The 22,952-nt window shown below is 34.2% G+C and overlaps 4 protein-coding genes and 1 non-coding gene across 6 annotated transcripts; 3 read left to right on the top strand and 2 right to left on the bottom strand.

Moving 5' to 3' along the window:
• Nucleotides 1–864: 864 nt before the first annotated feature.
• On the top strand, nucleotides 865–7,060 carry LOC127739621 (uncharacterized). Its single transcript, XM_052262901.1, has 6 exons — nucleotides 865–989; nucleotides 1,777–2,060; nucleotides 2,166–2,255; nucleotides 2,365–2,436; nucleotides 2,636–2,755; nucleotides 5,920–7,060. The coding sequence occupies exons 1-6, from the start codon at nucleotides 983–985 to the stop codon at nucleotides 6,958–6,960; spliced, it is 1,614 nt and encodes a 537-aa protein (XP_052118861.1). The 5' UTR covers nucleotides 865–982; the 3' UTR covers nucleotides 6,961–7,060.
• Nucleotides 7,061–7,957: 897 nt separating this feature from the next.
• LOC107495510 (chaperone protein dnaJ 10) lies at nucleotides 7,958–12,963 on the top strand. 2 transcript variants are annotated; one of them, XM_016116654.3, is made up of 11 exons: nucleotides 7,958–8,125; nucleotides 8,857–9,017; nucleotides 9,451–9,510; nucleotides 10,091–10,173; nucleotides 10,260–10,419; nucleotides 10,633–10,762; nucleotides 11,034–11,192; nucleotides 11,811–11,989; nucleotides 12,082–12,162; nucleotides 12,250–12,408; nucleotides 12,509–12,963. In XM_016116654.3, exons 2-11 carry the CDS (start codon nucleotides 8,931–8,933, stop codon nucleotides 12,617–12,619), a joined length of 1,209 nt encoding a protein of 402 aa, XP_015972140.1. In that variant the 5' UTR covers nucleotides 7,958–8,125; nucleotides 8,857–8,930; the 3' UTR covers nucleotides 12,620–12,963. The 2 variants fall into 2 exon arrangements, with proteins under 2 accessions (XP_015972140.1, XP_015972141.1); XM_016116655.3 differs by having other exon boundaries at nucleotides 7,973–8,125; nucleotides 8,886–9,017.
• Nucleotides 12,964–14,550: 1,587 nt separating this feature from the next.
• Nucleotides 14,551–14,622, bottom strand: TRNAH-GUG (transfer RNA histidin (anticodon GUG)). Its single transcript has one exon. It is a non-coding gene; the product is annotated as a tRNA-His (tRNA).
• A 1,185-nt stretch (nucleotides 14,623–15,807) lies between these two features.
• Nucleotides 15,808–19,026, top strand: LOC107495511 (probable protein phosphatase 2C 72). The gene is made up of 5 exons (XM_016116657.3): nucleotides 15,808–16,034; nucleotides 16,662–17,000; nucleotides 17,521–17,635; nucleotides 18,084–18,310; nucleotides 18,506–19,026. Exons 1-5 carry the CDS (start codon nucleotides 15,855–15,857, stop codon nucleotides 18,683–18,685), a joined length of 1,041 nt encoding a protein of 346 aa, XP_015972143.1. The 5' UTR covers nucleotides 15,808–15,854; the 3' UTR covers nucleotides 18,686–19,026.
• A 25-nt stretch (nucleotides 19,027–19,051) lies between these two features.
• LOC107495512 (uncharacterized) lies at nucleotides 19,052–22,682 on the bottom strand. Its single transcript, XM_016116659.3, has 4 exons — nucleotides 22,271–22,682; nucleotides 21,393–21,498; nucleotides 19,972–20,115; nucleotides 19,052–19,478 (listed from the first exon to the last, which is right to left on the bottom strand). The coding sequence occupies exons 1-4, from the start codon at nucleotides 22,540–22,542 to the stop codon at nucleotides 19,203–19,205; spliced, it is 798 nt and encodes a 265-aa protein (XP_015972145.1). The 5' UTR covers nucleotides 22,543–22,682; the 3' UTR covers nucleotides 19,052–19,202.
• Between the last annotated feature and the right edge of the window lie 270 nt (nucleotides 22,683–22,952).

Raw genomic sequence — 22,952 nt, forward strand, 5'->3', positions numbered from 1 at the left:
ATTATGATTAGATGATAAATTTTGTAAATTAATTAGGTGATATACTAATGTGATTGTTATTCTTATTGTGTCAAATTAAAATACTATTATAGTAGTACTAGCAAATTTTATGTTTATTTTTGTATTAATTTTTTTGAAATTGAGATTTTATTATTCTTAAATATTAGTAATGATATGTATTTTAATTTTTTTATTATTTTATATTTTTTATTTACGTGAAACTGAGCCAATTGATTTAACTAGTAATTTATTAGTTGAATCAGTGAACCAATAACCTAATCGATTCAATCACTGATTCGATTCTGACTATTATAATTTTAAATAATACGTTCTTACTTTTCTTATAGAATAAATAATTATTTTTAACCATTAAAAATTTGAACGCTGATAAAACTCAACATAAAAAATCGAAATTGATTTTATACGTGTGAAAAATTAGTTTTTATAGACAAAATTATTCAAATTATAAAAATTAAATAAAATTCTTTAACTAAACTTCTAACATAATATAACTCTAACTTCTGATTTTATTTTACATTATTACTTTCATTCTCAATTACTATTACTATTATCTTCATCAGATGCATTTCTTAAGTTCTTATGTATATTTTTAAGGGTGATAATGGATAGGGTACCGTAGGATTAGGATTAAGATTTGAATAAAATGGATCAGTGACGTCACACAAGAAGCAGCTCCAGCTTAAAAATAAAAATCTAGTAGTAGTAGTAGTAGTGAAGAAAGAAGTGAGAACCAACTTTCCATATTTTCGAGTCTATAGGGTTTCTTCTTCTTCTTCTTCTTCTTCTTCTTCTTCTCTCCAATGGCGGAAGAATCGCAATATGAAACTTCCACCACTCCTCCCGTGCACAGGAGGTCGCCGCCCGCCTCCTTAGCGGCGCCCCACCCCCCGCAGCCACGGGTCTCGACGTCAAGCGTCCCAAGGTCGATAACGGCACAGCTCCTCCCTCGGGTTTCGATTCCATGGGTGGTGAGTAGGGTTTTACTCCTCGTCTTTGGTTATTATTATTATTGTGATTACGTTTCTGCATTTATTCCATCGGTAAGTAAGGTTTTCACTGTACATGTTTCGATTTGGCTAGAAAGTTTCGATTATAAGCTGATTCACAGAATTAAGGGTTTTATTACGGAAGGTTTCAATCTTGGTAAAATTTTTTTTTAAATCCTTAGCTCTTCAACCATTTTTTTTATCAAAAAACTTTGGCTATGTGCTAGATGTTGTTATTTTGTCACATAAACTTCTATTACTAGCTGCTCAAGTTTTGATCTAATTGTAATCGAGCGTTTTGATATGTTTTTGGATATCATTTGAAATTTTGAGTTAATGTTGTTTGGAGTTTGGTTACATTTGATGAGAAAGTTTTGATTATAAGCTGTGTGAAGTTTCGTTACATCAGTAAAGAGGGGTTCCGCTAAATTGTTGGATAAATTTTGGTTTTAAGCTATTTGGTTTTGATTCCGTGGCTTAGTAAGGGTTTTCCTACAAGGTTTGATTTGACACTACTCAAGATAATCAGGACACACATTACTTCTCAGATCAGGTCTTTTTAATTTTTCTTGAATTTATTTATTTATAGAATAATTGATTTTGCTTTTGAAAGTTTGATCAAGAATATTTTGATTATAAATTGGTTTGAACAGAAAATAAGTTACTCCAGAAATCACTAATTATCATCTTCAGTTTGTTAATTTATTTAAATTTAAATATTATTGAACTTAATAAATCTTAATCTTTTAGTGAATGTTTGGTTTTGCAGATGTGAAGGCTCAGTACTCGGTCCCTACCATTTCTCCTTCTGCGGTTTCTTATGGGTACCAGGGTGCGAGCAAGAAGATTGATATCCCCAATGGAAGGGTGGGTGTTATTATTGGCAAGGGTGGTGAGACCATCAAGTACCTTCAGCTCCAATCTGGGGCAAAAATTCAGGTTACCCGTGACATGGATGCTGACCCCAATTTGCCCACTAGGACAGTTGAGCTTACGGGCACTTCTGAAGCCATTGCTACTGCTGAGAAGCTCATCAATGAAGTTCTTGCTGAGGTACTGACGTTCTCAGAACTCTATGAATTTGTGATGCATCCGAAAAAAGGTTGTAATTATATGAATTGTTTTGTTTAATGCTGTAAGTTATTGTGTTTTTAATAGGCCGAATCCGGAGGTTCTGGCATTGTTGCTAGACGAGTAGCTGGACAAGCTGGTTCTGATGAATTTGTGATGAAGATCCCAAATAACAAGGTATGTGAAGGTTTAAAGTATTTGGTTTTATTCAACTCCGGTTCTTTCTTTCTTTCTTTCTCACCTTCTCTGAACTTTATCTGGTGGATGGTTGGTCATGCGTTTCCAGGTTGGCCTTATAATCGGAAAAGGTGGGGAAACAATCAAGAATATGCAAGCTTCGACTGGAGCAAGAATTCAGGTCTGCCCTTTCAAATATTTGTCTTCTTTTGCTATTATATTCCAAACCCTTTTTCTTTTTCCTTTATTTTTTCCTTATATCTTTGACCGAAGTTTCTGATCACTGCTAGTATTAAAATTTGACTATGACAGTCTCATACTTTTGAGATGTGGACTTTCAACCTGTCATTAGTGATATTGGCATTTTATGTATTTTTCAGGTGATTCCTCTTCATCTTCCCCCCGGTGACACATCCACAGAAAGAACATTAAAAGTTGAAGGGACACCTGAACAAATTGAGTCTGCAAAACAGTTGGTTAATCAAGTCATCAGTGGTGAGGTATGTTTAGTGCACATCTCCTTTTTATTGGATTGGGCTATTGTTATCATGTTTTGCTTGCCACTTCCCAAGTCTAGTTTATTTGTGCCCCTTCTATTTTCTGTATATATATGTTAATAATTCTGTAGTATGGTTGAGTTTATGGGTTGACTAGGTAATTTAATATTTGTTTTGTCACTGCCTGCTGATTGCTAGATGGATACTTGCACCTGTGATTTCCAAATTAGTCCATATTACTTTATGGGATCTTGAAACTTAAAACCGGACATGATGAGAATTGTCATCATGCTACTTCACATTTATCTCTATTTTGCTTCTGGTTATTGCTTCTCTTCATCTATTGTAGGGGAAAAACTCATAATTTTTGAATTTTGTGAAGTATATAATTGTTGTAAAAGTGTGTAAAAGTTTGGCATGTTGGTCTACTTAAAATGGGTTAGCTGGACTGGATTTGAGCTTGTGATTTCACAGCTAACGGGTTAAGATCATTTTGTCTCTAGTAAGTGCTATCTTTATCGGGATTCTGTTGTTAGCAGATGCAAAAGAACTTCATATTCTTTTACTTTACTGTTTTATTTTTAAATATACCTGTACAAAAAGTTAAAAGCAGATGGTGCACAAAGAATGATACTTTTCATGGATAATCAAAGCGGCATGAAGCTCTACGCAAACAATGATAATGGTCAGAAGTCAAGATGTTGTATTGCAAATTTTGACAGTTTATCTGCCTGGTCTTTACAAGTTAAATCTTATTGGGTGAAAGGCTACTGTAGAAGTTATCCTTACTTTTTATATTTAAATATCAACTTCACATGAAGACAACTGCATGTGAGTTTCACCTTAAAAAATAAATTTACAGTAGAAGTTATTATTATGACCTATTGGATTCTTCATCCTTTCTTTTAAAACCTGTGTTTATCTGGCTCAAATACAGGCATGGATATGATACTTACATGTACAGATTAATTATCTTTGGTATATAACAGTTTATGGGAATTCCCAGAACTTTCAACGTTTTCTTCATTCAAATTATCTTGTGTTGGTGTGTTTATCTTGTATATTTTATACATAAATATACCTTCATTAATTTATTCAGATTTCAGAAAATTGGTTCAAGGGATGGTGAACATGTTTAATTTGTAATTAGATTGGTCAATTTTCTTTTGCATAATACACCAAGCTCTTTAAGGACTGTTGTTCCTATTTGTGATTAAGTTATGCACTTTGTCCTCTGCTTTAGCTTAGCTCTTTGGAGCATCAAGGCTATGCTGTTATGTGATTGTTTTGTCCATAACTGAGCTTGTTATTGGGACTATTGTAGGGTTTAGTTTGTTTTGGTGTGGACCATTAGTGATACCAACATGGACTCTCTTTGTTGGTTTTCCCTCAGCATGCCAATGTATGGCTGTCAATCTCAGGTTTGGTATATACTAAAGGGCAATAATCTCTTATTGATGTTTTGGCTTTGTCATATTTTGACTGGATATATATTTTCAGAGTATTAACATCATCTTAGGTCATATCATTTGTGCATTTTTAGTCCATTGCTCAAAAAATATATATACCTGAAACAACTATTTTATATATCATGCTGGACCTAATTTAGCAGAATAACTTGAAGCTTATCCTTTTTGAAGCTCTTGCCATTTTATTTTCCTCTCCCGAATTATTATTGTTTCCACTTTTCAATCTTATACTTGCTATTAACTTATTGAGGTCTCATATGTTGTAATTTCCCATGGTATTTCGTAAACACCGTCATAAAACTACTCATTCCAAAAGTTTAAGCTGATAGGAGAATGCAACGTTAATGGTTATATTTCTGACACTTCCCCTCAAGCAAGAGTCTTTTTTGGGTTTGCTTGATTTTTGCATAGGCATTCTTTTCTCTTTTATTGGCCTTATGCTATTTTTTCACTTTTGGGGTTCACGAAAGATCAAACTCTGGACCTTTCGGACATAGAGCTCTGATACCATATCATGAAATTATTCATCCTAAAAGTTTAAGCTGATAGGAGAATGCAACATTAATGGTTATATTAACAAATACATGGTTGCCTTGTTTAAACATTGTGATTTGTGCTTGAGTTCATTATTTATTGCTCTAGTAATCATCCTCTAGTTAAAAAAGTGTTTCATCTGGAAGATGAAACTGAACTTTATCCTTTGAGGCTCTTGACGTTTGACTCCTTATTTTCATATTTCTGTCCAGTTGTCATTCTTACAGGATTCCTGACACATTTTTTGATGTTATTATTATACTTATTGTTATTATTATTTTAAATCTTTATCAGTGGTTTCTTATTCACGTATTTTACATTTCTTTTTCATCAATGTTTCCATGTTACACACTGTGGCTTGTCTCCCTCCCTATTGTGAAGGCTCTTTTACTTTCTATTTTTGTTACCTATGCCTATTCTCATAATTTGTCAGCTATAGTCTCTGTAACTCCTTATTGATATTTTAGGACTGAGTTTGGTAAGTTTATGGCTGTTGTCATAATTTCCCTTCTCTGCTTCCTTGTCCATTTGAATCCTAGTTGGTTTACTTGTGTGTTTATTTAATGTTCCAATTGAGCTTTACGTCTTTACTGAGGGGAGGGAAGGTTGAGGGTTTTTTTTTTTTGTGCAGCAAAGAGATGTCATCTTGACAAGCTGTATGTTTTGGATTTGTATTTGCTCCTACTTCTCTTATGTAGTTAATACTTGTTATATCAAAGCCTAGCTGGTTGAATTATTGTGAATAGTTTATAGAATTATAGTGTAATTATCTCAAAAGTACTTTATATATATTGAGATACTTACAGTGGATTGCCTTTTGAGACAATAGAGATAGTATGCTTGTCTGCTTCGCTGGTTTGTGTTTTGTTTTTTTTTTTTGTACCCATTCATTTCGAATAGGGAGAGGGTGTTCTTCTGCTGGAGTAACTCAGTTATACCACAAACTGGTACGGTATGTAGGCCTTCATATCCCTCTCTGATCCTGTAAGGAATCTTTAATCTAACTTGTTAAGTTATGGCTTATAATCGTGTTATTTATATATTTTTTTTTAGTGATGCATGTTTTACTTTGTCTTTTTGTTTGTGCATCTTTTGCTGTCTGTACTGCCATATCTTGGTTGAGTTTCCTCGTTTTATTTGTGTTTGCAATTTGTCCTTCTGCAGAATCGTCTTAGAAATCCAGCAATGTCTGGTGGTTATGCTCAGCAAGGTTACCAATCCCGGCCACCATCTAGCTGGGGTCCTCCCGGTGCTCCCATGCAGCAAGCTGGTTATGGTTACGTGCAGCCCGGTGGCTACTCTGGTCCAACAGGCCAGTATAACCAGCAACCATATGCAGGCTATCCACCTGCTTCATCTGGTGGATACTCCACCAATTGGGACCAGTCCTCCGCACCACCAGCCCAGCAGTCTACTCATGGTGCTGGGTATGATTACTATGGTCAACAGCAGCAAAATCCTGGCGGTGCACCTCCTGCTGATGGGAGTGGTTACAATTATAGTCAACCACCTTCCTCTAGTTATAGCCAACCTGGGCATGGCTATTCTCAAGATGGCTATGGTGGGTATCATGCACCACCGCAATCAGGGTATGGGCAGCAACCATCATATGATCAACAGCAAGGTTATGGCTCAGCCCCTAGCTATGGCAGTGGAAGCAACACAGCACAAGAGGGCCACGCTCCTAATTATGGATCACATGGTGATTCAACCCAAGTTCCACCTGTGCAGCCCTCTTCAACGTCTCAGCAAGGTTATGGTTCTGGCCAACAGCCAAGTCCAAATGCTGCCAACTATCCTCCACAAGGAACTGCTCAGCCTGGCTATGGGGTGCCCCCGACTTCCCAAGCAGGGTATGGAAATCCACCTCCCCAATCTGGTTATGGAGGTGGCTATGGTCCCCCACCACAGTCGCAAAAGCCGGGTGGTACACCACCTGCCCAGCCACTACCTTACGGTCAACAGGAACCAGGGTCTCAAAGGGCTCCACCAACTGGTTATGGCAGTGCAGGACAACCAGGGTATGGTCCCCCATATGGTGCTCCAGGTGGTCAACCTGGATATAATCAGCCTCCGACATCATACAGCAACAGTTACGCTTCTGGTTATCCTCAGCCTCCGGCATATTCTGGTGATGGTAATGCAGGAGCACCTGCACAGGCTGCTCAACAGGGAAGTGTTCCTAAAACTTCACCTGAGAGTTGATATTGTAGTTTTGATAACTTTGGTACTTATGGATTGAGGACTAGTACTGGTAGTTTATCTTGTTTTAGTGATATTGACATAGGCATTGTTGAGTTGACAATAGTATGGCCGCCTGTTATCTTTTGAGATTATTGAGGTTACGGAATTCCGGAGCTTGCATGTTCTTTACATGCAAAAGATAGCACTGCTATGAGGCATAAAATCTGAACTGTAGAAGGGTTCTCTGACTTTGAAGACATAAGTCAAGCTGCCTCTGCAGTCTGCACCGCTAGATAGAAAAGTAGAAAACACGTCCCCTCTTTTTTGGTGACAAGAAAACACATCCGTTTGAATGCTTGTGAAAGTATTTTAATATTAAAATCGTAAAAGAAATAATAGTGCTAATTAGATTATTATAATAATAGGTACTAAATATTTTTGCATAAATTAATAATATTACATAGTCCATTTTTTTACATTTATTTTAATATAGAAAATATTGAATGATGGTAATAGGTAAAGCATAACTCAGGTCCTGATTGCGGTTGGGAAGGTTTAGAAGTTATTTTAACTTTTACATGATAATAAAAATACAGTATTAATATTTATAATTTTTAAAATTAATTTGTGACTTCTTAAAAAATTATTCAAAGTGTTTTTGAAAAAGTTAAAAAAATGATTTTCTTTTTTTAAAAACTGTTTTTCACTTTTTTTTAAAGTAAGTATTTTTGTGACTAAAATTAAACTAAAATAACTTAGATACGTTTATCGCTATCTTTTCACGGCCAAAAATATTTTAAAAAAAAAACAAATTTTAGTAGCATTTTTAAATATTTCTTTTTTAAGTATTGAAACGGCAAAACTAAACAACATCAAACAAAATAATAGCTTTTTAAAATATTTTGGAAGTATTTTTATCCTCCATTTTTTTTTTCCGGTTAACTAATCCTAATGTTCGGCCCAAAGTTGGATATTTAGTTGGGCTTTCAGAATACTGCTTAAACACACAAGTAGCATTAGGGTTTCCACAAGACAAACACGAGTATAAAACTGGTCCATCTTTTCGCCCTTTGCCATGTGTTCTGGTCTCATTTAACCAAGCCAGCAGCTGCCTCATGGCAGAAATCAAATCCTTTGAGCCCCCTTTCCAATTTCGATCCTTTCTTTTCACTTCCGCTAATTCCTGGTGAGATCGCTGTTTATGTTTCCGTCTTTTTGCCTCATTTATTGATTCTAATTTTGTTTTCGTGGTTATGGAGCTTACTACCAAATTAATCTTTATGATTATCGATAATGATAATAATGGTCAAAGGCTCTATAATAGAGTCAACAGCAGGGGCTTATTCAGTAGCCACTTGACTGCCGCTTAGAGCCAAGATCGAAATTATCAGATGAAGATCCTTGGAATCACAATCCCATTGTTTCAAGACACAATTTCTGATTATATTCTTTCTTATTACTGTTATTATCATTATCATTAGGGTTTTGCTGAAAAGTCAATTAGGTTTCGCCAATATAGATCTGTTTCTTAATCTGTGATTTTAGAAATGATTAGTTAGTAAAAACCCTAAACCGTGTATTATTGTGATTCGGTGAATTTGATTTGGCATTTAAGTCAGACACGGGTGTTTGTTGCATTATTACTAAACAAGCAACCTTTTGCATGGTGCCTATATGAAAATCAGCTATTGATTCACGATTGGAGGAACCTCCTTTTGTGATTCCTTCAAATTTCAAGCAGCTACATATTTCACAACTAAGTTTTCTTCTTTCAATGAGTAGTTAACAAATATTATGTATGAGAATGAATGTATCTAAAAGTATTACAGGATTTGTAAACCAACCTGGAATGCTTAATGTTGTGCTAGTATAGGCAATTTGGAATACTTATTGTCCCAAATATTCTCACCCTTGCAGATTGGTTACTTAAAATCTGATAATTATAGGCACTCTTTCATCCGACTACTGATCTACTGCTCGTGGACATTGAGATGGTTAAGGAGACGGAATATTATGACGTGCTGGGTGTCAGTCCCACAGCAACGGAAGCCGAGATCAAGAAAGCTTATTATATGAAGGTCATTGTCTAGTTTATCTATCCTTTGCTTGTGGGCGTCATCTGTTTTCTACTTTTATTGCCATATGTAATACATCGATTAATTATTTCCCCAGAAGAATTAATATTATATGATTTGAATAATTAATTTCATTTACAATCTGTTCCAATACTCATAATTTAGAGGTATTAATTTGAATTTTTTCCATTTAGTGAACTGAAAGCAGTGGATGCGTAGGTTTGATGCCTACGTAAATTGTGTACTTTTTCCCTGCAATAAGCCTAATATACAATAGACATGAAATATGCTTCTACTAAAATGATTAACTTTGGAAATCCAGAAGAGAGATGCTGAGTCTTGTCAATTTCTACAAATATCATATTGTATATTGGATACTGAATCTGAAGATCAGTGGTTCTTTGGCCTATTTCCAAATTGTAAATTATAATTGCAGGCACGACAGGTGCATCCAGATAAAAACCCAAATGACCCACTTGCTGCACAAAATTTTCAGGTGAGGGTGTTATATTTTACTTAGACCTGCTATTTTGAAGGCACTTTATTGTAAAACTTCATGTGAGGTGTATAAGAGGATTGCAATAAGAAATTTCACTATCCTTTCATGTAGTTGGTAGAGGCATTCTACATGTCTTAGTTGTATTAAGGCATCATCTCCCATTATTTTTAAGCCAATTTTGAGTTGTAAAGGCTACAATATATCCTTTTCTCAATAATATCCTTTTCTACTTGGCAAGTTGAGCATGGTCGGTGAAGAACCTTAAATAATAAAATATTGTTAACCGTTGTATACCTGTCATCGTTAACAAGTCTACCAATAAATTGAACTATTTCAGCCTCACTTACATTTACCTTGTTTTGTATCCACATACACAACCATCAAATATTTTTTTATTTTATTGACCTTTTATGCTTTTGTTATCTTTAATGGCTGAGCTGCATGTTGGGAGTATGCCTTTAATAAAATTGGTATTATCTTGAGCCATTGTATTCATTAATCATTATGCATAGCTTGGATTTTACCTTTGTTCAAATCATTTTACCACTCTAATTTTGGAATTTTACTTTGGTATTAGGTTTTGGGTGAAGCTTACCAAGTTTTGAGTGATCCAGCTCAAAGGCAAGCTTATGATGCTCATGGGAAATCGGGAATCTCAACGTTAGTTTCCTTTTTTAAACCTTACAATATGTTAAGTAATATTTTAACATCAATGGTGAGGATTAATATTTTTCTGTTCTTTTCAGTGAATCAATTATTGACCCTGCAGCAATCTTTGCCATGCTTTTCGGTAGTGAACTTTTTGAGGAGTATATAGGCCAGTTGGCGTTGGCATCAATGGCCTCAATGGATATGTTTACTGAAGGGGAACAATTTGATCCAAAAATTTTACAAGAGAAAATGAGGGTACAGCTTCACAAACTTTCTCAATCATGGCTCCAAGCTTATTTTTGCTTTCTCTTTGCCATACTTCACTTAATATATTAAGTGGTTTAATGTATGCACTTGGTAACTAAATCCATATTTTCAGAATGGTCAGACACCCTCCAAAGTGTGTTATTACTTAATTGCCTCAAGTGAATAGAACATTCCCTCCATAACATTTTATTCTTCATTCAGGTTGTTCAGAAGGAGAGAGAAGAAAAGCTTGCAGAGATACTGAAAGGTAGACTCAACCAATATGTTCAAGGAAACAAAGAGGACTTTGTTAATCATGCAGAAGCAGAAGTAGCCCGTTTGTCCAAAGCAGGTACTGTCTACTATGCCTCAGCTTAAAGACTAATTTCTATAGGTGAAAGTGATGCAAATCTATCTGCTCAACGCAATTTATCACAAATAACATCTTATTGGAACAAAATTCGTTGAAATGTATAGTTGTTTTGTTCCTAAAATCATGTTATGCTTAAGATGTTGACTTGTAAAACCTTAGCCTGATGCTAATCTCAAGTATTTGAAGTATGTATAATACAACATCAACTCAGGGTCTGCTTTTGCTTAATAAATTAGTTGTCTTTCTACAGCTTATGGTGTTGATATGCTAAATACAATTGGCTACATATACGCAAGGCAGGCAGCAAAGGAACTTGGAAAGAAAGCAATTTACTTGGGTGTGCCGTTTGTTGCTGAATGGTTTAGAAACAAAGGGCATTTTATCAAATCCCAAGTTACAGCAGCAACAGGTGATGATATTTTGTACCTCTTAAAAGCTCTTCCTTGCTATGCTATGGATTCTTAATTCCAGCGCTCACATATTAACTTTAATCTTAACATGTTATTTGCACAATTGCACTACACATTAAACTATTCTCATTTGTATTCCCTACTAAATAATTTTATAGAAGTTAAAAGATGATGGTATATGACTCCAACAAGAGGTAGCACAGTTGGTTATGGGTGGAGCAGTGTGAGGACCTTTGTGGAGGGACAATGTGACTTGTCATCCCTCTCGGGAGTCCTCAAAGAGGTTGGGGGTCTTCCCTTGCCCTGGTGGGGGTAGCGGTGCTTCTCCTTACCTAAACTTAATCATTATGAAGAAAGAAATTGAGTAAGACTGTTTGGGGTCAAAATACACTAGCCAAGCCCATTCAGGCTAAACTATTTGATTTGGTTGAGTTAATTTTGGGATTGCAAAATCATAGCGCATCCAAATCCTTTGCAGATTGTGGACCATACATTATCCAATCTACTTTTAATATTTCATTTTTCTTTTATCTTCAAATAACTAAACAGACACAAGGGACAAAAAATTATTATAACTGGTGGTTTTGAAATTGGTTTTCCTGGGTGGTTTGTTCTAGGGGCCATTGCTTTGATCCAACTGCAAGAGGATATGAAGAAGCAACTCAGTGCCGAAGGAAACTATACTGAAGAAGAGCTTGAACAATACATGCAATCTCACAAGCAGCTAATGACTGATTCTTTATGGAAACTTAATGTTGCCGACATCGAAGCCACGCTCTCACGAGTGTGTCAAATGGTTGGTTTTGCTCAACCGCTGTCACCTTGTATTTCATATAGCGGATATGGATTCTAGGCCTGCTTTAATTTAGATCATGTGTTTAACTACAGGTTCTTCAAGACAACAATGTCAAGAAAGAAGAACTTCGTGCCCGAGCAAAGGGGTTGAAAACTCTTGGCAAAATCTTCCAGGTGATTTTTCTTTTCCATGTGTTTCCCTCTATGTACTTGTTATTAACTTTGTCCACTGATTGTGAAATAACGTTGATGTCAATACAGAGGGTAAAGCCAACCAATGGGAATGAGGAAGAAAATGTTGTAAATAAAGCATTACATAAGTTGAACGGAAATGAAACTAACAATAATGCTGGTTCTCCTAGTGCATCACTGAATTCCGCAGGTCGTGATTTTTCAGATCAAGCTATCTCTGTATCCCAGGTGCAATTTTAACCTCCAACAGTTTTTTTATTTTATTCTTTTATCGTTATTACCAAAAGTAGTTTTGTAATGTCTTTTTTTTTTTACCAAATGGATCTAGAGTCCATATGTGGAGGCTCCACAATTTGCAGGCATGGAATTTGATCATAACTTCCCCAGGCCGACTGCTCCTCCCGGAGCCCAGAGACCTGCAACAACTAGCAAAGATTGATACTTGACGGTTTGGAGGTTGATACCTGTATCATATGTTCCCCCCAACACATCACCACCACACATCTTCTTGTTCTTAACCTTCATGTGTGGCTCGCATTAATGCTGTGGTTTATGCATTGTCAATAATTCCATACAAAAGATATCGTTGCCCTGGTGTCTTGTAATTTCTGTGTCTATTTTTATTGGGTTGTTTCCCCTCGGGCTCTTTTTCCCTTTCCTTGTGTTTTGTCTCTCAATTTATTATTATTTTTTTCAGATATAGGAATGCCTATGTTATTAGGGATTGTGATAATAAACAGAATTTATTGCATAGAATATGGTATTTTGTGGTTTTTGTAACAACACATGATGTGTATTTTGCTTCGTGCTCCAAGTGTGTCCCTACTCTATATATGTTCCCTGAACTAGAATATTTCATATATGAAATCCCAAGTGTAGGAAAATTCTCTCTCAACTCAAAAAAGAAAATTAGGATTTTGTACTCTGTTTCATGTGCCTTTTGAGGTTATAATAATGATGGGCGCCAAGTGAGTGGCCTATAATAACTTGTGAACACTTGAACGGAAAGCATTTAAAGAAAGGACTAATAAAGTCTGTTTAGTATACAACTTTACACTTAAATTATCTCCATCTCTTGCTGGAAGTCCACAAGACTACAACCTGGAGGTGTAATCTCCTTAGTCAAATCCTTGTATCCTTATATTGCTAAATTCCATTTTTTGTTTATTTTGGGTGATCAGCGGGTCAAAGGCCCAAAAAAACCAACTTGGGTTGGTCAAGTGGTCAGTTCACTCGTCCATTTAAGTAAGTGTTCGGGGTTCGAATCCCGCCTTGTGCATACAGCAACCCATTGACCAGTGAAGGACCTTCGGATTCGCGACGGACGGATTAGTTTTTGACTTGTCTGGTTGGGAGATACTATAGGAAACAAAAAAAAAACCTCAAAAAAGAAAAGAGGAAGAAACAAAAACAACACTAAGCAAAGAAAGCTAATCAACTTAGCTTCACGGGAGGTGTGTCTCCAGCTTAAATTTTTTATCCAATCAGCGACAATTCTGATATCTTCAAGAAGTGGATAACAAGGATGAGATGAGGCACTTCCTTCTTTAACGAGGTTGATCGCAGCTTGAGAATCAAATTCAAGAACAATGTTAGAGAGGTTATTTGCTGCAGCAATTTGGAGGCCTCTAATAATGCCCCACAACTTGGCATGAGTAATGGAACAACTACCAATATTGCATGAAAAAGCTTTGAGGAATCTGCTAAGGTGGTCGCGAAAGACTCCACCACAAGCCGATAATTGTTGTTATCAAAATAAGACCCATCCACGTTCAACTTGATGAAATGTTCCTGAGGAGGCTTCCAACTAATAAGGAGGTCAGACCTTAGATTCCTCTTATGATGAGCACTAACAAGATCCAAACTATGACAAGTGACGTTATCATTCATGTCAAAATGCTACATGTCATTACTTAATATGTTATTACTTTTATATTATTTCATTTCTTTTATAATCGTGACACATGTCATATGTAGGATGTAACCTTTCAAGTTTGTCCTTTCATCTAATCCTAAAGTTTTGTCCACTGAAAAATGTAACTAATAGATAACTTGTGAATTATAATCCAACTCTTAATAAGTGATCCTTGCTTACATGGTTGTATATACACTTCAAAGGATTGACCTTTCAGGTTTGAGATTAAATAACACCTTCGTTTACATAAGCAAAGTAGCTAAATAAATAACCTACGAAATTAGTCTTCAACTCCCCATATGCTAATTTATTATTTCCTAAAAGTCAATATACCTATGTCTTCACCCTCTGGCATGCTTGTCAAGCTGACCATGTTAAATTGTTAATAAATAAATAAAAAATAAAGTGCACTATCAAGAATTTTGCTATTTTTAGCAAAAACAAAAGTTTCGATATGTGGCTGCTGGGATTCGAGCCCAGGTCTCCACGGCCACAACGTGGAATTCTTACCACTAAACTACAGCCACATCTTGTTCAAATTATTGCTACCATATAATCCTAATAAGCATAAAAAAATATTATGAATTCTTGTCAACCATTCTCTAATCTCGGAGTAACTGCAAATCGCTTCCCCATTCTTTTTAACTAAGAAAAAGTCTAGGAAGGCAATATTAATTCAGCCATTAATTTGAAAATCGATCAACATTCGAATAAAAATGAATATCAAAAAGAAATATCCTAAATTAAAAATATCTAAAATTTATGTAAACAAATATTTGAAAGTGAAACAAAGTAAAATCAATTTATAATATTAATATGTGATTGGTAGTAAGAGGTAAAGTTGTAGTACTGAAAATAAGAAAGCGATAGAAATGAGAAGAAATAAAAAGATAATTTCAAAAACTGAAAAGTACATAGGCTTGTTTGGCGATTATCCAATAATTGGTTATTAGTTGAAGTTAATTGGTTCTTTGTTAGCTTCCTAATAGGCTTGTTTAACTAAATCGTGTTTGTCAATGCTAATGACTGTATCTAAATTATTTTTTACTTTTCTTTCTCTTGTGGTGGGGTAGGATTTGTTATGGAAATTCAATCACCGATCAAGCATTTACATATAGTGCCATTTGACCAAGATATTAATTATTTATAGGATCTTTCTGTTTCCTTCAACTTGAAATCTCTACAAAAACGAAGCTAGGAATAGGATCCAGCAATAATGAAGTGAAGCCTTACTAAATTCAATGTTATCATGAATGAATAATTAAGTTAGTAATATAATATAACAGTTTTTTATTTGCACAACGGTTATTATTTAATAGAAAGTCATAACCTGTTGAGTTATGGTTGATAATAATTTATAAAGTGAAAATCCAAGTGAAGTCGTTAAAATTTAGTCAAATTAGTCAAATTATCTAACGGCTCTCAAGTATCAACTTCACGTGAAATCGACTGCACTTGAGTTTTCACCAATTTATAATTATAATTATACACACTAACATGACCCTTAAAGCAGGTATTGGGACAACCTAATTAAATAACTAACCATTAAAATACATATCAATTATTGGACTTAATTAATTAAAACTTAACTCTAAGCATTCAGCCACTAGTTAACACATGCTCCACCATATATTAAATTATTATTATTATTATTATTATTATTATTATGGAAAATGATTTCTTACTATATATATTTGGACTTACTTAATTAGGACTTTGTCTCACTCTTCCAAAATAATTGCATAACAACAAAGAAGAAATGGGTATCTGTATATCCATTGCATCTTCTGAGATTCATGGGGCCCCTAAAGAAGTTTATGATGAGAGTGTAATAACATTTGAAGCAAACAAGGTTGTAAGTGGTAATCAAGAATTTTGTTCTGCTTACTCTAAACAAGGGACCAAAGGACCCAACCAAGATGCTGCTTCTATTTACCAGGTTTGTTTTGTTTGTTGATCATATGACAACCTTCAATTAAATTTCATGGCCATTTTTGAGTAATTAAGGATTTGCTTGGTTTTTTTCTTTTTAAAACTTTACAAACAAATATAAAGTTTTAGTTTATAAGCACGATCCATTATAGAAAAAAAATATATGATTACTCAATTATATATTATTATATTAATAAAAGTATATAAGTTCATTAATCACTACCTATTATTTTAGAAGCGTTTCAAACAGAAACATCTCATCGAATAATAGTGTAAAACTTTTTATACTATATGTGCAAATCAATTAATTAAATTAATAGATTAAAATAAAGTCACTCTTTGGGGTTTTATTATAAGAATTTAATTTTGATGTACAGATAGTATAAAATATTTTTTACAGTCGTATAATTACATCTGTTCTTTTAGATGATCATTCACACGTCAATATAAAAGATATGTATTTTTACTGTGGCGTTACATAATTAGATGCTCGTGTAAAACTACTTTGTACATATAGTACATCAAAATTAAATTCCTTATTATAAATAGAAAATAGAATTTGTCATTTTCCAATCCATGTAAATTCATAGAAAATTATTGAAAGTTCCCCATTTGTCCATGTTGTTATTATTAGGGTTATGGAATGGAAGATGGAATATTTTGTGGTGTTTTTGACGGGCATGGAAGGAATGGACGCATGGTGAGCAACATGGTTAACAGAAACTTATTTTCACTCATACTTGCCCAAAAGAATGCCTTTGAAAGGATTAATAACATAGAAAATGGTGATTCCAACACCCTAAACGACCATGTTGACGCAGTCGAAGGTGACAATCATAAGGATCCAAAGAATTTTCAGATATGGAAAGAAGCACTTACAAGTGCTTTCAAGGTCATGGACAAGGAGATCAAGTTGCAAGAGAATCTAGATTGTTCTTGCAGTGGAACAACTGCTATTGTTGTCGTAAAACAGGTAAAACTTTACACATCAAATTGTTATATTTAAAAACAATTTTTTTTTTTGAGATTTAGTTTCGAAGAAAAAAACTTTTACATAGACATTTAATAATGGTGAAAATCCACTGTTATCTTTATGTGAACTTGATATTTAAAAATCCTTAAATGATTTGATAAGTTTGACTAAATAATCATTTAACAGTTTTTAACTATCAACTTCATATGAAAACATCTGCATGTGACTCTTCACCTTCAATAATATTTTTTTTACGATCGTAGAAATAATTATTTTTTAATTCATTATTTACATAATCATTTAAATACATGAATTTTATACATTAAAAAATTAATTTTTATACACTATCATACAAATAACAAATCGTGTATTGTTTCATAATTAATTTTTAGAATTATTACTTAAAAGATCATTTAAACTCGTGAATATAATTAGATGCCCGCATAAATCTCTAACAATGAATTAAAATCAAACTGTTTGACATGAAAACATAATAACAATAGCAATGATTAATAACCAGGGCGAAGGTCTTATCATAGCTAATTTGGGTGACTCAAGGGCAGTGTTGGGGACAATCTGTGATGATGAACTCATGGCCATTCAATTGACCACAGATTTGAAGCCTGGATTACCTAGTAAGAATTTTTGCATATTTTCCCTTTTCTTGTTCACATTCTTTCAGAATAGGAAAAAGATCTTGTTACATTATATACGATCTTGATAGAATAGGGCTAAATAAAATTTTAATATTATGGAATATTTGATATTATAATATATACGATATTTATCTATAAGATGATATCTTCCAATTGTTACATTATATATATAATTGTATCTAATATTAAAAATCTAATCAAAATAAAATTATTATAAGTTAACAATTTAAACTATGAGTTTGTTTAAATATGAAAACATAAATATTTTTATTTGTATTATTAATATCTAATTTTCATTGCTATGGTTTACAACATTACGTTAATAAAATATAAAAAATAACAATGTGTAATACTTTCATTGGATAATGACTAATTCTTTTGATGGAGAAACAATTATTAAATGCTTAACTTTTTCATTGGAATGAAGGTGAAGCAGAAAGAATAAGGAGGTGCAATGGTTGTGTATATGCATTAAAGGAAGAACCACATATCCAAAGAGTGTGGATACCAAACTATGAGAACTCACCGGGACTTGCCATGTCTCGTTCTTTTGGAGATTTCTTGCTCAAAGAACATGGTGTCATTGCCATCCCTGATGTTTCATATTACCCTCTAACATCATCTGACCAATTCCTTGTTCTTGCAAGTGATGGTGTAAGTGTTACTAAATGCCATTTGATTGGAGACAAAATATGTTCACCAAATAACTTTTTTTTTTTTCTTTCAAAGAAAGAATAGCAAGGTGACATAACCATAACTATTTGTCAAAATTTAGTAACATTCAAAGAATGTGTTTGAAATAGTCAACTTTTCTTATTATTTTTTCCCCTTGCTTTTGTTGGATTATAGGTGTGGGATGTACTAAGCAACATAGAGGTTGCATCAATAGTATGGACCACAAAGAGTGAAGAGGAAGCAGCAAAGAAAGTGGTGGAAGCAGCCAATGCTGCATGGAGAAGGAAGTACCCTTTTTCCAAGATTGATGACTGCACTGTGGTTTGCCTCTACCTAACAAACGAAAACAAATGAAACTCAGGAATGTGGAAAGTGTAAAGTTTCATTTATTAGTGCACCTGTACCTACTCATTTTCTAGATAATATCATCATCCTCTGTAGAATCATAGCAGTGATGTTTGTTGAAAATGTCCAAAGCAAACAACAAATGTGGGTGGCAAGAAATTTTTAAATTACTAGGCTAGATAAATCCTTATAGCCATCTTCATTTTTCTTTTTTCTTTCAATATATTCATGTGAGGAAAAATGTTTTGTAACATCCAAACCATTGTACTCTCTCAAGTCTCAATATTCAGTTCACCACTATATAATTTTGGTGTGCCTTCAACTATAACACCACAATTTTTTGTCTTGAATGACATTAATTGTTTAATAAAACAATGAAAAAATAAATAAAATTTTAGTTGAAGATAGTAAAAGAAAATTTAGTACCTATAATGTAAGAAAAAAGGGAGGGAAACTGCCACATAAATTCAATTATAAAATAATTAAAGATAAGAAAACCTAAGTCACAGAATAAAGTGGTTCAGGCTCAAGCTGCATCATTATCTGCATTCAGTCCAAGCAATTCATCATCATAGGAAACTGGTATCCTTAATCTTTCATGAACTGGAATACGTTTGTCTTTCTCTTTCTCCTCGGAACATGGTGGTTCAAGTTGATCTTTCATTTCGGATGATGCCAGCAAGTTATTGTCAGATGCATTGCCCTGATGTTCGCCGGCAACTGTAATGGCCGTCCCTTCAGAAGATTCCTCTTTCTTTTGCAAGGGGTGTTGCTTCTTCAGATTTGGCTGCCTGAATTGTTTCTGCATTATCATAAACAAGAATGAGCAGTGACAACAGAAACTAACTCCTAAGAAATAATGGTGTGAAGAACCTTGATTACAAGTTAAATTATCCAAAACACTTGTTTAAAACACAAGGTTCAATATATTTTACTTGAGGGGAAAAGGATGCCAAAACTATCCATTAACAAATGAAGAATTCAATTTTTTCTTAGAAAAAAATAAAGGTAAACTACACTAACCTCCCTTGAGATTAAGATTTGGAAAAGACACACTAATCTGTGAAGGAATGGTATTACACCCAATATCCATGTATTTTATAAAATATGACACTCACTTCACTTGTAAATGTAACACTAGGCAAGTTAGTGCAGATATCACGCAAATCAGGGAAGGTCAATTAAATTTACCCCAATGATAACAATAGATATGTCAAACACTACCTCCCCAACTATCATTGCAAACAGAAAACAAAAATTGTGGAGGGAAAGAAGCGTATAGATTGATCACACACCTCAAACTCACTTGCTTTTTTCATGATCTCTTTGTAGGCCTGCGGTTCTCGATGTTTAATTATTCCCCATAATACACCACCTCCAGTCCGTAGGCGCTTACCGTCAGCAGTCTCCTGGCCTCCACAAGCTTGTATTGCATCCACCTACAACTTCCAAACTTCATTATACAAGTTTATGACATATCAACTATGATATATTACAGAAGAACATAAAAGCCAATGGCTTTTCCAACAAATAATCTACATATCAAATACAATCTCGGTACTACTCTTATACACTTAGGGGTATAGCCACTTTAAATAAATGCTGTCAAGATGATGATGCCTAGCACGTTTCAACCAACTAAAATTTTACTTTGTACCATCAAAAGTTCGTTAATTCTCTTAATTTATAATAATAATTCAGTAAATATAAGTTGAATGTGTACACCATTCACCATTGTTAAGCAGAGATCCTACTATAAGTTAAATGAACTGCTATAACCCTCAACAATCTACACAAATCTGATGTAAATTTAGAGAGATCCAATTTTTGCTCAGATCTTCCATTGCAAGTTGCTCCATTTAGGAGAGCAGAATGAAGAGTTAAAAATAAAAAAGAAATCAACCTTCACAATATTTAACTAATGAAGAAGTTCATCAGCCAGGAACATCAAAGCTCAAGCAGAGAATGGGAAAGCAAACTAGCTTCTGTAATTAAAATCTGCAAGGTTAGGGACAAAATTGTATGCATCAGAAATTATGAATGGTTGTATGGTCCTATAAAGGTAGAATCAAAACTCTAACCTTTTCTTAGCAAGTACATCACATCTTCTCCCAAACAAAGCCATACCCACATTTCAGAAAGGAAAAATATTAATCACAAAACAATTTAATTTGGACTTTGGAGAAGGAAAATGCACAGGACAATGAAGAATAAAATTGTGACAAGCTAGGATCAGGAAAATAGACAACTTATCCATCCATGGAAAACCCAAAAATGTTTGTGAGGTTAGAACTAAGGTTGAGATCAGTGAAAGCATCAGGAGGCAGTCAAATGGCTATAATGAAATGAAACTAATTCTAACAACTATTAGCAGAGCACACTTCACAGACCCATATTGGGAAGTAAAATAAGATGAATGGGTTTTATCCAAAAAGAAAAAAGCATAGGTAGGATAAATCGGGTTACTCAGCACATATGAATACCAGAATATTGTTAAAAGAATATACCCAAGCAATCCTCTGATAAAGGAAAATGAACACTGAAGAGGAATGGATTCTTAGCAATGTTAGTACATAATGTCTGGCAGTACTTCAATTTTGTTCCAAGTGGCCAAGGTATTTAACAGGAAATAGTATAGACAACATAGACCAACTAATAAATTAAGTAAACATTCAAGACGAAATCAACATTGCAATACACAATAGGATTCCAATACCTCTTTGACAAGCTCAGTTAGTGCAGAGACACCAAGGCAACCTATGGCTGTATATACCATGTATGACTTCTTCTCTTTCAGACGCCGACATGTATCTATCACAAACCTGAAAAGGGAGGAGCACAATGGTTAGATATTTACTCATGTATTAATATAAATGAAATGGGTGCCAAAATCTTGTTGCATGGGACAAACAGAAATTATGAAAATGTTGGTCACTTGATAAGGGGGGAAAAACAGTGACCAGTAAACAATGCTTTCATTCATGATCACACGAACAAGAGGAAACAAATTCAAGACCCTTAAACACTTAATCAGTTAAAATCAAAATTACGTTCACATGTCAAAAGAGGTAAATGATTTTACTTGTACATCAGATGCATTGTGTTTGCAAATCACTGAAACATGGAATTGGTTCAATTTGATTAGGTATGCCTCTGGCACCCATGGAACCAAGGTTGGCAGTAGCAGCCATAGCAGAGTGGAGACTTTCTTGACCACTCCCAAATGCTTGTAGTTAATCACATGACGGTTGCGGCATGATGCGCCGCAAAGTATCTATTTTAGCCCATTAATACCCATGTTCATGCAACAGTCAGCACAAAATTTGGGACTTTTAGGTTCATTGACCCAGCTATACCCTAAACGTATAATCTTAAGGGTTTAGGTGCTCTACTACTAACACTGAAAATTATACATGAAGCAATTTAGTAACGATATTTCACCACTAATTTTCCATGTTTTCTCATGAAACTCTGTATGCATAAATGAATCTAAACAAGTCAATAGAATTGGCCACAAAGTAAAAAAGATCATCATCATCATAAATTTGCAACAAACAGGAAAAATATCCTTTGAAATTAGAAAGAGAGGTTGACCTGTCAATGTTGAATCCAACAGCTCCAAAACCCTGCCTCTTTCGCTTCTTATTCTTCGTCTTCTTCTTCTTAGCTCTACGCATGTTGTTCTTGTTCTCATCACTGGATTTCTTCATGGCTTCATCAGCATCTCCTCCTCCAACACCATTCTGCGCCGCAACACTCTCCACCAACTCTCCTTCTTCAATATCAACCATCTCAACATCATCATCGTCGTCATTCAAGTTATCATCTTCCAATATATCATCCAATATGTTATCCCCGCCCTCCATATCAACGAAACCCTAGAAAACACAGATTCGAATCTCAGCACAAAAATGAAAAATCCCTAAACCCTAAAACCCATTCACAATTTTTACGGGGTTTTCGCTTTATTTGAAGAATTTGCTTTCCTCCTAAAATTTTGAGTTAACTCTTTTTACATTAGCAATTTTACATATATTTTTTATTTTAGAAAATTCAAACTCAGGAAAAAAAATTAGAATATAAAGCTTTTATATATATAGTGGACGGTGATACAAAATATTTGTATTAAATTTCATTGTTGGTGGTTAACTTTTATGTACCTTAACATGATTTTTTTTCGGGTAAAAAAGATAAAATAAAATAAAAATAGAATAATAATATCTTAAAAATAAAATAGACACTCGTTTTTTAAAATACAACTATTAAATAATAAAAA

The sequence above is a fragment of the Arachis duranensis genome, chromosome 6 (genome assembly GCF_000817695.3).
Source record: "Arachis duranensis cultivar V14167 chromosome 6, aradu.V14167.gnm2.J7QH, whole genome shotgun sequence".
Lineage (NCBI taxonomy): Eukaryota > Viridiplantae > Streptophyta > Magnoliopsida > Fabales > Fabaceae > Arachis > Arachis duranensis.